The 15002-nt window shown below is 44.4% G+C and overlaps 1 protein-coding gene across 1 annotated transcript in view; it reads left to right on the forward strand.

Annotated features, from left to right (window-relative positions):
- The window catches only part of LOC135505643 (connector enhancer of kinase suppressor of ras 3-like), a 54260-nt gene that overhangs the window by 6086 nt on the left and 33172 nt on the right, over positions 1-15002 (forward strand). The window contains exon 2 of the mRNA XM_064924692.1: positions 10410-10573. Coding sequence (XP_064780764.1) covers positions 10410-10573 — 164 coding nt within the window. The remainder of the gene's footprint in view (positions 1-10409; positions 10574-15002) is intronic.

Here is a 15002-nt window from a genome sequence, read left to right on the forward strand (position 1 = left end):
TCCCGTCTAGGATCTCCTCCCAAGTCCATTTCTCCAAATAGTGCAGCCTCTCCCACTGCTGCTGCTGCTCCTGCTGCTGCTGCTTCTGTTGCATCTCCTGCTGCTGCTGTTTACCACGCCGCTTGGTCCTTGGTTGGTGGGTGATTCTGTCACGGGATTCTTCTGTTGAAGGAGAGGCGGACCAAAACGCAGCGTGGTTATTGTGATACATCTTTAATGAAGATGATAAATGAACAATATACGAAACAAGAAATGTGAAACAACGGAAAACAGCCCTATCTGGTGTAACAAACACAAAGCCAGGAACAATCACCCACAAACCCCAACACCAAACAGGCTACCTAAATATGGTTCCCAATCAGAGACAATGACTAATACCTGCCTCTGATTGAGAACCATATCAGGCCAAACACAGAAACAGACAAGCTAGACACACAACATAGAATGCCCACTAAGATCACACCCTGACCAAACATAACATAGAAACATACAAAGCAAACTATGGTCAGGATGTGACAGTGAGAAACATGCTCAGGCAAGTCTGCATTTTCCCATGCTCTTCTGGCAGGTGAGATTATAGAGGATGATTGTGATTGATTGAAAATCAAGATTCAAGACTATAGATTTAGGTTATGCAACTCCCAATTCTGTTGAGTTATTTACTGAAGAAAAGAAAGGCATACATTAATAACTTTGAAATAAGGGTTGTTATCAAGCGGTTATCCTTATTCTATTAGATACAGTGCCTTGCGAAAGTATTCGGCCCCCTTGAACTTTGCGACCTTTTGCCACATTTCAGGCTTCAAACATAAAGATATAAAACTGTATTTTTTGTGAAGAATCAACAACAAGTGGGACACAATCATGAAGTGGAACGACATTTATTGGATATTTCAAACTTTTTTAACAAATCAAAAACTGAAAAATTGGGCGTGCAAAATTATTCAGCCCTTTTACTTTCAGTGCAGCAAACTCTCTCCAGAAGTTCAGTGAGGATCTCTGAATGATCCAATGTTGACCTAAATGACTAATGATGATAAATACAATCCACCTGTCTGTAATCAAGTCTCTGTATAAATGCACCTGCACTGTGATAGTCTCAGAGGTCCGTTAAAAGCGCAGAGAGCATCATGAAGAACAAGGAACACACCAGGCAGGTCCGAGATACTGTTGTGAAGAAGTTTAAAGCCGGATTTGGATACAAAAAAAGATTTCCCAAGCTTTAAACATCCCAAGGAGCACTGTGCAAGCGATAATATTGAAATGGAAGGAGTATCAGACCACTGCAAATCTACCAAGACCTGGCCGTCCCTCTAAACTTTCAGCTCATACAAGGAGAAGACTGATCAGAGATGCAGCCAAGAGGCCCATGATCACTCTGGATGAACTGCAGAGATCTACAGCTGAGGTGGGAGACTCTGTCCATAGGACAACAATCAGTCGTATATTGCACAAATCTGGCCTTTATGGAAAAGTGGCAAGAAGAAAGCCATTTCTTAAAGATATCCTTAAAAAGTGTTGTTTAAAGTTTGCCACAAGACACCTGGGAGACACACCAAACATGTGGAAGAAGGTGCTCTGGTCAGATGAAACCAAAATTGAACTTTTTGGCAACAATGCAAAACGTTATGTTTGGCGTAAAAGCAACACAGCTCATCACAATGAACACACCATCCCCACTGTCAAACATGGTGGTGGCAGCATCATGGTTTGGGCCTGCTTTTCTTCTGCAGGGACAGGGAAGATGGTTAAAATTGATGGGAAGATGGATGGAGCCAAATACAGGACCATTCTGGAAGAAAACCTGATGGAGTCTGCAAAAGACCTGAGACTGGGACGGAGATTTGTCTTCCAACAAGACAAAACATAAAGCAAAATCTACAATGGAATGGTTCAAAAATAAACATATCCAGGTGTTAGAATGGCCAAGTCAAAGTCCAGACCTGAATCCAATCGAGAATCTGTGGAAAGAACTGAAAACTGCTGTTCACAAATGCTCTCCATCCAACCTCACTGAGCTCGAGCTGTTTTGCAAGGAGGAATGGGAAAAAATTTCAGTCTCTCGATGTGCAAAACTGATAGAGACATACCCCAAGCGACTTACAGCTGTAATCGCAGAAAAAGGTGGTGCTACAAAGTATTAACTTAAGGGGGCTGAATAATTTTGCACGCCCAATTTTTCAGTTTTTGATTTGTTAAAAAAGTTTGAAATATCCAATAAATGTCGTTCCACTTCATGATTGTGTCCCACTTGTTGTTGATTCTTCACAAAAAATACAGTTTTATATCTTTATGTTTGAAGCCTGAAATGTGGCAAAAGGTCGCAAAGTTCAAGGGGGCCGAATACTTTCGCAAGGCACTGTAAATATAGATTTGCCCTTTTGATATTTTTCATTTGGGCGTGACATAACACACTCACTGTTATCTTTTGGATAAGGAAGACTGTATGCATGACACTTCTTCCCACAGGACAGGAACATCCAGTTTATGTGCTTGTTTAAAGGGAGGAGGAGGACTCCAAGTGTGTGTCCCAAAGGGCACTCTATTCCCTATATAGTGCACTACTTTTGACCTTAGACCCATGGGTCAAAAGTAGCGCACTATAGGGAATAGGGTTCCATTTAGGATGCATCCCAAGTTTCATCTTGGAGACACCGGAGTCTGCGTTATAAGACTCTTCCACCTACTACCACAGTCCACAAATCTGTCGTTCTGCCCCTGAACAGGCAGTTAACCCACTGTTCCTAGGCCGTCATTGAAAATAAGAATTTGTTCTTAACTGACTTGCCTGGTTAAATAAAGGTCAAATAAATAGGGTGACACGTCACATACACTTACCTACCGGTTGCAGTTATGTGTCACCACTGGTCACTAACGACTACAAGGTCATGTTGTTTAAATTGATTACAGCTTAATGACACCACCAGAACGTCTTCAAAGTAATTGTATTGAATAAAGGAAGATAGTCGGGATAGGCAGCTGCATTTACACGTAACAGATGTACGAATCAACTTATTGGCATGATGCTATACTAATGGTTGACCACATTATCACTACGCAGTACACACTAATGGTTGACCACATTATCACTACGCAGTACACACTAATGGTTGACCACATTATCACTATGCAGTACACATTAATGGTTGACCACATTATCACCACACATTATCACTACGCAGTACACACTAATGGTTGACCACATTATCACTACGCAGTACACACTAATGGTTGACCACATTATCACTACACAGTACACACTAATGGTTGACCACATTATCACTACGCAGTACACACTAATGGTTGACCACATTATCACTACGCAGTACACACTAATGGTTGACCACATTATCACTACGCAGTACACATTAATGGTTGACCACATTATCACCACACATTATCACTACGCAGTACACACTAATGGTTGACCACATTATCACTACGCAGTACACACTAATGGTTGACCACATTATTACCACACATTATCACTATGCAGTACACACTAATGGTTGACCACATTATCACTTCGCAGTACACACTAATGGTTGACCACATTATCACTATGCAGTACACACTAATGGTTGACCACATTATCACTATGCAGTACACACTAATGGTTGACCACATTATCACTACGCAGTACACACTAATGGTTGACCACATTATCACTACACAGTACACTAATGGTTGACCGCATTATCACTGCGCAGTACACACTAATGGTCGACCGCATTATCACTACGCAGTACACACTAATGGTTGACAGCATTATCACTATGCAGTACACACTAATGGTCGACCGCATTATCACTACGCAGTACACACTAATGGTGAATCGCATACCGCATCAACAGATCCACAGATGATGCAATCTCAATCTCTATTGCACTCCACACTGCCCTTTCCTACCTGGGAAAAAGGAACACCTATGTGAGAATGCTGTTCATTGACTACAGCTCAGTGTTCATCACCATAGTGCCCTCAAAGTTCATCACTAAGCTAAGGACTCTGGGACTAAACACCTCCCTCTGCAACTGGATCCTGGACTTCCTGACGGGCCTCCCCTATGTGGCAACAACACGTCTGCCACGCTGATCCTCAACACTGGGACCCCTCAGGGGTGTGTACTTAGTCACCTCCTGTACTCCTTGTTTACCCATAACTGTGTGGCCAAACACGACTCCAACACCATCATTAAGTTTGCTGACGGCGGTAGATCAGGTAGGCCTGATCACTGACAACGATGAGACAGCCTATAGGGAGGAGGTCAGAGAACTGACAGTGTGGTGCCAGGACAACAACTTCTCCCTCAATGTGAGCAAGACAAAGGAGCTAATCGTGGACAACAGGAAAAGGCAGGCCGAACAGGCCCCCATTCACATCGACAGGGCTGTAGTAGAGCGGGTCGAGAGTTTCAAGATCCTTGGTGTCCACATCACCAAATAATGGTCCAAACACACCAAGACAGTCGTGACGAGGGCACTACAAAACCTTTTTCCCCTCAGGAGACTGAAAAGATTTGGCATGGGTCCCCAGATCCTCAAAACTTCTACAGCTGCATCCTGACCGGTTGCATCACCGCCTGGTATGTTAACTGCTCGGCATTTGACTGTAAGGCGCTACAGATGGTAGTGCGAACTGCCCAGTACATCACTGGGGCCAAGCTTCCTGCCATCCAGGACCTATATAATAGGCAAGCGGCACCGTAGTGCCAAGTCTAGGTCCAAAAGGTCACTTAACAGCTTCTACCCCCAATCCATAAGACTGTTGAACAATTAATAAAATGGCCACTGGACTATTTACATTGACACCCCCCACCCACCTTGTTTTTACACTGCTGCTACTCACTGTTTATTATCTATGCATAGTCACTTCACCCCTTCACTTCACCCCTACCTACATTTACAAAATACCTCAACTAACCTGTACCCCCTCACACTGACTTCGGACCGGTACCTCCTGTATATAGCCTCGTTATTGTGTTAATTTTTTACTTTATATTTGGTAAATATTTTCTTAACTCTTCTTGAACTGCACTGTTGGTTAAGGGCTTATAAGTAAGCATTTCACGGTAAGGTCTACATTTGTTGTATTCGGCACGTGACAAATAAGGTTTGATTTGATTTGGTTGACCACATTATCACCACGCAGGACACACTAATGGTTGACCACATTATCACCACGCACTGATGGTTGGCCTGAACTGACTCACTCAGAAGCATACATCCTGGTTACGTGTTACCATTAGTTTCTCTGACGTACATAGGAACATAGATAGGAGAGGCTGTTATTAATTTAATATTATTATTATGACTCAGTTTTATGTCTAATCATTCCTCAAAATAGCAGGGCATGGAAACGTTCTCTTCAGTGGCTGAGTCTCAAATGGCACGCTGAAGTGCAATAGGGCTCTGTTCAAAAGTAGTTCAATATATAGGGAATAGGATGCCACTAGGGACACAGTGTCCCCATCCAGTTTATATCAGTCAGAAGAAGGGTTTCCATGGGAACAAACATGCCATTAATTAACCCTGTTACAGTACATAAGGCAACCCTGTAACCTCTTTGCTAGTCCCCAAATGTTGGAGAGATCTGTGAAGAGGAGGCACTGTCTGTCACTGGTTGTTTTGATAGGATAGGCTACTATTACGCTAATTCTGGATTTTTCCCAGAACACACACACACACTCACACACACACACACACACACACACACACACACACACATACACATACACACATACATACACACACACACACACACACACACACACACACACACACACACACACACACACACACACATACACATACACATACACACACACACACACACACACACACACACACACACACACACACACACACACACACACACACACACACACACACACACACAACAATTGTTTTGTGTGGTCAAGGAAATCCTTTTTCCTCTGTTTTCCTGAGATAGGGTATTTCCTCTACTTTCTGAATGGGTTGGTGGATTCTATAAATAGTCTGAATGCTTTAGAACCACTCTCAATTCCTTTCGATTGACGACAAGCACCACCTCTGTTCTGTTGTGAAGGATGAAGTAAATATTCCCTTTGTTGACCCCAGCTCTGCAGGTCCAAACTCCACTAATTTATTGCCTGTCTACCCCAGACGGCACAACACGTGCCTTTGTGTGATGTGATGAACAAGCCAGAGGCAGCGTTCACTTCAGTTCAATGTCCAATCTATCAAACCTATTGAATATAGACAGGATGCATGCTGCTAGCTTGTTAACACACATATCACAGTTGGTTGGTTAAATGTTACCACTCACAACACAGTCTAGCGAAACACATCGAAGATGGTTTACTGGGCAAGGAAAGTGAAACACTTGAGGAGGAAAGCAACCAAATTCTGGACGCGTCTGGGTTTTGTTTATTTTTATGTTTCCGATAAATGATTAACTGGATTTTTCTGTGGAATGTGATTGCAGCCTGAGTCATGCACAAGAGTGTACTGACCTCAACCATTTTCTCAGTAACCCACTTCTTCTTTGCATAAATCTCCATATTCAGATGAGGTCAATATTCATACACTCTTAGAAATAAATGTTCCATCTAGAACCAATAAGGCTTTTTTCAAAGGAGAACTATTTGACAAGCCCTTTCTGGTTACAGGTCGATCCCTTTTGGTTCCTATGGGGATAGCCGAAGATCCCTTTTGGTTCCTATGGGGATAGCCGAAGATCCCTTTTGGTTCCTATGGGGATAGCCGAAGATCCCTTTTGGTTCCTATGGGGATAGCCGAAGATCCCTTTTGTTGTAAGAGTTTAGGAACTACATGGTTCATCCTGTAATGGGGTTATTTCCGTCATCATAAACCGTTCAAGACTACTTTATAACACTGTTTTTGTGAACATGCATAGAGAAGAGATAAAACATGATCATTGATTTTACTGTTCAACGGGGGAATTCAGAGTTCTAATTTATCAAGTTCTCATAGTTACCTAAAGGGCTGTCTCAAGTTGGAGCCATTTGTATAATCTTGGGCTATTGTCAACTGTCAATAGAGCAGTGAAAACAATTAAGATGCCTCTGTCTGTTAAAGAGGTTGGTCAGTGTAAAAGCAATAGAGTCGTACTGTGCTACTGCCTTTTGTACACAAACGGCTAGTCCACTGTCAGTTCATTGGCTGTGAGGCCAGAGGGCCAGAGCTGTGAATACTTCATGGGAAGAAGGGTAGGAAAGAGAGAGAGGGTTGCACCATTCCCTCATTTGTAACAAAACCATGAGAAACTAGCGCCCCCCCCCCCCCCCCCCCCCCCCCCCCCCGCCATACTCTGCTATATGCCTGTTAGCCACAGAATTTGGGAGTAGGTCAGGCATGATCTGTGTCCAGACTAGAAGACTTTTCATTTGGCTGACTATTTTTTGGCGCGTTTTCACATGTGAAATGTACAGTGTGTTAAGGGGCTTTCACACTGAGCAGATGTGTTGAGGGGCTTTCACACTGAGCAGATGTGTTGAGGGGCTTTCACACTGAGCGGATATGTTGATGATCTAAGAGCTACTGCAACATGTATCCATTGAGAGAAGATGTTGCGGTGGTGGTTGTACACATTATGTGAAAGCCTGATAAACAAACTATACAATTGTACGAGTACAATTTGATTCGGCTAAGGGACAGCTAGTACACAAACAATTATATTTTGCAGCTTATCAGAAGTTAAATAGTTTTGCCTTTTTGCATCACTAGTTAAATAACCGGAATTAGCTCCATTTGTGCTTCACTCATTTCCAAAGCACACTATATACAGATGTAGGATCTTCATTTGATCACCGTGTTACAGGACAACTTTCCTGCAATGCAGTACATTTAAAACGTGTAGTGTGTTTGAGATTTTAAAACGCTTCTGAATTTGTAATTTCAACTTCGAAATTTCAGACTTGATTTTCCCTTATGAAAAATGTATCAACCCTGACAAAAATGTCCATTAATTATAATCAACATGATAATTCACACTTCTTTTTGCTGCAGGATTATTTTCATGCTGTAGCAAACTGGCTAAAATTAAGATCCTAATGTACGTCTGTATCGACATCCAACTGCACCAGTTGTTTGGTGTCTTTTTGAAGGTACAGTATACTGTAACTGATAGCAACATACTTTCCCTGGTCACAGATCTCTCAATGTAAATATTTAATGTGTGTGGGGACGTCTTTGCCTGTAACCATAGTGACTGTTAAGTTATTAACGCTCAGCTGGAATAGTCAACAAGTCTTTCTTTTTGAATAGAGTTCCTAAAGCAGGAAGACAGGGATGTTTTGAAATATTTCAACATTGTAATCCACACTAAGCCAGAGTTTAGTTGGGCTTTGAAGTTTGTACCAACATTGGACTGAGCCAAACCCCAAGAAGGTTGAGGTTAAATCTAGTTGAAGAATGATACTAATGTTTTATGACTGTAAATTAATCGGAGAATCTTGCATTACTTTTGATGGGCTCTGGCCGTTTGGGATTCACCTGTTGTGTGTCATCATTAACAGGTGGTGGGCTGTGTAGCGTGACTTTGGCTGGCCCTCTCTTGCTGTTGAGAGAGATTATTGCCCTCCTCAGGGGTCTGAAACGTGATCCTGCATGCTAGTTACCTTATCCCTTCATCACATCCTTATAGACAACACATAAAGCCTTGTCAGCTGACCCATGCATTACTTTCCGCCCACCTACATCTCCACCCAATGGCACAGGGCTAATTTCTTTCCCCAACCATTTAGAATGAGCATTTCATCTAATATTTAGCACTTCTATCCTCGTGAAAGGTAAAAACACTTATAAACATTACTTTGGTTGCGTAAAGATTAACCAGAGTGCTTTAGTGTTAGCTTGTGCTAACACAAAGGCTTGTGCTAACACAAAGGTGGCAGAAGGCAACACATTACAGGCTAGTTAAGAGACGTCTGCTCCGTAAACTCTGGATATCTGTTCCAAATGGCACCCTATTCCCTATGCCCCCTGGTCAAAAGTAGTGCACTATAGCACCCTATTCCCTATGTCCCCTGGTCAAAAGTAGTGCACTATGGCACCCTATTCCCTATGTCCCCTTAAGAAATAAGGTGCCATTTGGGACGCAGTTTCAAAGTGAGTCATCTGTGGCATAGCGCGCATTCCAGGCCAAACGGAGCAATGGTTGTCTGGGATCTTAGGTGATTAGATGTGTGGTCACTGCTGGTCATAGATCAGTTGGATTCTGGGTGGCTAGATGTGTGGTCACTGGTGGTCATAGATCAGTTGGATTCTGGGTGGCTAGATGTGTGGTCACTGGTGGTCATAGATCAGTTGGATTCTGGGTGGCTAGATGTGTGGTCACTGGTGGTCATAGATCAGTTGGATTCTGGGTGGCTAGATGTGGTCACTGGTGGTCATAGATCAGTTGGATTCTGGGTGGCTAGATGTCTGGTCTCTTGTGGTCAGATCAGTTTGATTCTGGGTGGCTAGATGTGTGGTCACTGGTGGTCATAGATCAGTTGGATTCTGGGTGGTTAGATGTGTGGTCACTGGTGGTCATAGATCAGTTGGATTCTGGGTGGCTAGATGTGTGGTCACTGGTGGTCATAGATCAGTTGGATTCTGGGTGGCTAGATGTGTGGTCTCTTGTGGTCAGATCAGTTTGATTCTGGGTGGCTAGATGTGTGGTCACTGGTGGTCATAGATCAGTTGGATTCTGGGTGGTTAGATGTGTGGTCACTGGTGGTCATAGATCAGTTGGATTCTGGGTGGCTAGATGTGTGGTCACTGGTGGTCATAGATCAGTTGGATTCTGGGTGGCTAGATGTGTGGTCTCTTGTGGTCAGATCAGTTTGATTCTGGGTGGCTCGATGTGTGGTCTCTTGTGGTCAGATCAGTTTGATTCTGGGTGGCTCGATGTGTGGTCTCTTGTGGTCAGATCAGTTTGATTCTGGGTGGCTAGATGTGTGGTCTCTTGTGGTCAGAGATCAGTTTGGTTCTGGTTATTGCTGGACAGTGCGATCCTGAGAAATGCCTGAGTGATGGACTGGTAAACAGCTTGTATTGACTCACTACCAGTGTTTTCTTCAACACTTGTGTGGTATCATAACAGGTCTTGGACTCTGAAAGAAGCTCTTTGTCTTACATCTGTCTCTCTCTCTCTCCCCCTCTACCTCTCTCTCGTGCGCTCTCTCTCTCTCTACCTCTCTCTTGATCCCTCTCTAACTCTCTCTCCCTCTACCCCTCTCTAACTCTCTCTTCCTCTACCTCTTTCTCTCTCTCTCTCTCTCTCTCTCTCTCCCTCTACCTCTTTCTCTTTCTCTCTCTCTCTCTCTCTCTCTCTCTCTCTCTCTCTCTCTCTCTCTCTCACTCTCTCTCTCTCTCTCCTCCCCCTCTCTCTTTCTATCTCTCACTATCTATCTTTCCCAGGCCTGGACGACAGCCTACAGCAGTATGTCCCGTACTTTGAGCGTGAGAAGATTGACGGGGAGCAGCTGTTGAAGATCTCCCACCAGGACCTGCTAGAACTGGGTGTGACCAGGATTGGACACCAGGAACTGGTGCTGGAGGCAGTCGACCTGCTCTGTGCTCTGGTTAGTAGTCTAGTAATCACCACACACCTTCCTTCATATCCTATCAGAGCATAAGGTTTGGTCACACTTTATTTGAATAGCCCCTTAGGTGTATATATGATCTACAGATGTCAGACTATCAACCAACGTCATGTCCAATCATCCATTCAAATATCGTATAACTATAGTTTGATCATGGTTTGATCGCATGTCAACTTCCCATTCCCATGTCCCAAATGGCAATGTCATTTTAGGTCACCCTGGGAAGTGGGAATTAGACCAAAGGCCCACATTCCAGTATGATAACATTCATCCTGGTGAAGTGATAGTGTGCTGGGGCTAGATATGTAGTAGGCCTACCAAGGCTGGGTGGTGCTTCTGGTACTAACTTTCCTTCTGATAACTTTAGTTAAGCTGTTAACAGTCAGTGCATTATGCCAGTGCCTTGGTATCAAGTGGCTTTAACATTTTTATCTTAGGGGGTATCTTGAACTACCACCTTATTTTTGGAGGGTCCACTTGAATAAACAGTAAAAAATAGTAAACGTCAAGAGCTTGTTGTGCCTTCGGGGGAGAGATTGTTATTTAGCCCAGAGCGAGCCCAACTTGAGCGTGTCCAAACGGCCCATGGATGGGAGAGGCTGCCATTGGTCAGGACACCGGGATTAGGGAAGAATGTCCGGTCAGCTGCCTCTCTCTCTCTTTCACACACTCTCTCTAACTCTCTCTCTTTCTCCATCTCTCTCTCCCTCAGCTTAAGCGTGTCCAAGCGACCCATTAATGGGTTAGGGTTAGGGATGAGTGTGCCGAAGCGGCCCATGAACGTGTTAGGGTCAGCATTAGAGATGAGTGTGTCACATCCCTGACCAAGGCCCTTCTCCCCCGATTGCTCAGTTTGGATGGGCGACCAGTTCTAGGAAGAGTTTATGTTTCCAAACTTCTTTCATTTAAGAATGATGGAGACCAGTGTGTTCTTGGGGACCGTCAATGCTGCAGACATGTTTTGATACCCTTCCCCAAATCTGTGCATCGACACAATCCTGTCTCGGAGCTCTACAGACAATTCCTTCAACCTCATGGCTTGGTTTTTGCTCTGACAAGCACCATCAACTGTGGGACCTAATGTTAACAGGTGTGTGCCTTTCCAAATCATGTCCAATCAATTGAATTTACTACAGGTGGTCTCCAATCAAGTTGTAGAAACGTCTCAAGGATGATCAATGGAAACAGGATGCACCTGAGCTCAATTTGGCGTTTCATAGTAAAGGGTCTGAATATGTATGTAAATAAGGTATCTGCTTTTATGAATTACTGTTCTTAAACTTGTTTGTCATTATGGTGTATTATGTGCAGATTGATGAGGAATTTGTTTTATTTAATACATTTTAGGGTAACATAAGAAAATGTGGAAAAGGGAAGGGGTTTGAATACTTTCTGAATGCACTTTATATACTCTCTCTCTCTCTCTCTCTCCCTCTCCCTCTCCCTCTCTCTCTCTCTCTCTCTCTCTCCCTCTCCCTCTCCCTCCCTCTCTCTCTCTCTCTCTCTCTCTCTCCCTCTCCCTCTCTCTCCCTCTCTCTCCCTCTCCCTCTCTCCCTCTCCCTCTCCCTCTCCCTCTCTCTCTCTCTCTCTCTCTCTCTCCATGCCCTGCCTATGACATGGCCTCACACCAGGAAGCCTCTGTACTCCATTACATACACAGACCTGACATGACTTATGTCTGGATAGCAGGTAGTCCCACTGTGGACCTCGTTGGGTTCTGTGGGGAAGAGAATCTTCTTTCTCTATGGATATCACATGGTCTAACAGGAGTGCCCTTCTGTCATGAATCAAATGCTAAACATTTTGCTGATGTAAGAATAATGTTTGTGTTTATGCCATCTTGCCAACTCCCATCATTGTCATTGTCAAGAATGACCATAGGAATTAGCTATACAGCACAATGTCACGAATCGGCTCGAAGTTCGTAACAAAAAGGGAGACAACGTGGAGATAAGGAATAACAAAATATATTTATTAATTTAAGTAAACTAAATACAATTAACAATGGTGTGTGTAGTCAGTAATCAGTAGTGTAAGTGAGTGTTTGAGTGCATAAATGTGTTGAGGGGTGTTGAAAGGTGCCAACACAAACAAACAAAACAGCCACAAAAATGCCACAACCAAAATCTATCAGGGTGTCTGCATGGAGAGAGTCTCCTCAATGAATGGGGGGAAGAGGTGCATTTATGCTGGGACACACCAAACCCAGGCTCGTGGTGTAGAACACCATGTATTGTATTCCAGTGCTATGTTCTCTGGACTAGCTTCAGTGTGTAGTGTGTGATACATTGAAAAGAGAATTTACAGTATACTCAGTGTTCTATTCCATTGTGAAGAATTTTTGAATAGGGTCCACAGGCCAGAGAATTGAGCCCTGTTACCTCCTAGTGTGAGTGATTACTAACAGTGGCACACATTAATAGGGCACAGGGAAACAGATTGGCACAGGCAACAGATTGGCATGGGGCAACAGACTGGCACGGGGCAACAAACTGGCACGGGGCAACAAACTGGCACAGGGCAACAGATTGGCACAGGGCAAAAAACTGGCATGGTTTAACAGATTGGCACGGGGCAACAGATTGGCACCGGGCAACAGATTGGCACGGGGCAACAGACTGGCACAGGGCAACAGATTGGCACAGGGCAAAAAACTGACATGGTTTAACAGATTGGCACGGGGCAACAGATTGGCACGGGGTAACAGATTGGCACAGGACAACAGATTGGCATGGGGCAACAGATTGGCACAGGGCAACAGATTGGCACATGGCAACAGATTGGCACAGGGCAAAAAACTGGCATGGGTTAACAGATTGGCACGGGGCTACAGATTGGCACAGGGCAACAGACTGGCACAGGGCAACAGATTGGCACGGGGCAACAGATTGGCACAGGGCAAAAAACTGGCATGGGTTAACAGATTGGCACGGGGCTACAGATTGGCACAGGGCAACAGACTGGCACAGGGCAACAGATTGGCACGGGGCAACAGATTGGCACAGGGCAACAGACTGGCACAGGACAACAGATTGGCACAGGGCAACAGATTGGCACGGGGTAACAGATTGGCACAGGACAACAGATTGGCATGGGGCAACAGATTGGCACAGGGCAACAGATTGGCACATGGCAACAGATTGGCACAGGGCAAAAAACTGGCATGGGTTAACAGATTGGCACGGGGCTACAGATTGGCACAGGGCAACAGACTGGCACAGGGCAACAGATTGGCACGGGGCAACAGATTGGCACGGGGCAACAAACTGGCATGGGTTAACAGACTGGCACTGGGCTACAGATTGGCACGGGGCAACAAGCTGGCACGGGGCAACAGATTGGCACGGGGCAACAGATTGGCACAGGGCAACAAACTGGCATGGGTTAACAGATTGGCACGGGCCAACAGATTGGCACGGGGCAACAGATTGGCACGGGGCAACAGATTGGCATGGGGCAACAGATTGGCATGGGGCAATAGATTGGCATGGGTTAACAGACTGGCACGGGGCAACAGATTGGCACGGGGCAACAAACTGGCATGGGTTAACAAACTGGCACAGGGCAACAGATTGGCACGGGGCAACAGATTGGGTGCCAGAACAGGTGGTGGTAGTACACCGGACCCTGTTATCTTTTAAGAGAGCTTTAGTGGTTGTATCCCGGACCTTATCTTTTAAGAGAGCTTTAGTGGTTGTATTTCGGACCTTATCTTTTAAGAGAGATTTAGTGGTTGTATCCCGGACCTTATCTTTTAAGAGAGCTTTAGTGGTAGTATCGCGGTCCTTATCTTTTAAGAGAGCTTCAGTGGTTGTATCCCGGACCTAATCTTTTAAGAGAGCTTTAGTGGTAGTATCCCGGTCCTTATCTTTTAAGAGAGATTTAGTGGTTGTATCCCGGGACCTTATCTTTTAAGAGCGCTTCAGTGGTAGTATCCCGGACCATATCTTTTAAGAGAGCTTTAGTGGTTGTATCCCGGACCTTATCTTTTAAGAGAGCTTTAGTGGTTGTATCCCGGACCTTATCTTTTAAGAGAGCTTTAGTGGTAGTATCCCGGTCCTTATCTTTTAAGAGAGATTTAGTGGTTGTATCCTGGACCTTATCTTTTAAGAGCGCTTCAGTGGTAGTATCCCGGACCATATCTTTTAAGAGAGCTTTAGTGGTTGTAGGAAATGAACTGGGATCTTGACCATGTCCAACGTGAGAGGGAATATACATTATCTGGCCAATATAAAGTGAGGGTTGAGTGTTGGCTGTTGGCTGTAGGTGACTAGTAGTATGCATCCCAAATGGCATCCTATACCCTACATAGTGCACTACTCCCTATAGGCCCTGGTCAAACGTAGTGCACTGTATAGGGAATTGGGTGCCATTTGGGATGCAATCTGGGCAGAGCTTTATGTTCTTG

Source organism: Oncorhynchus masou, chromosome 19, assembly GCF_036934945.1.
Source record: "Oncorhynchus masou masou isolate Uvic2021 chromosome 19, UVic_Omas_1.1, whole genome shotgun sequence".
Classification (NCBI taxonomy): domain Eukaryota; kingdom Metazoa; phylum Chordata; class Actinopteri; order Salmoniformes; family Salmonidae; genus Oncorhynchus; species Oncorhynchus masou.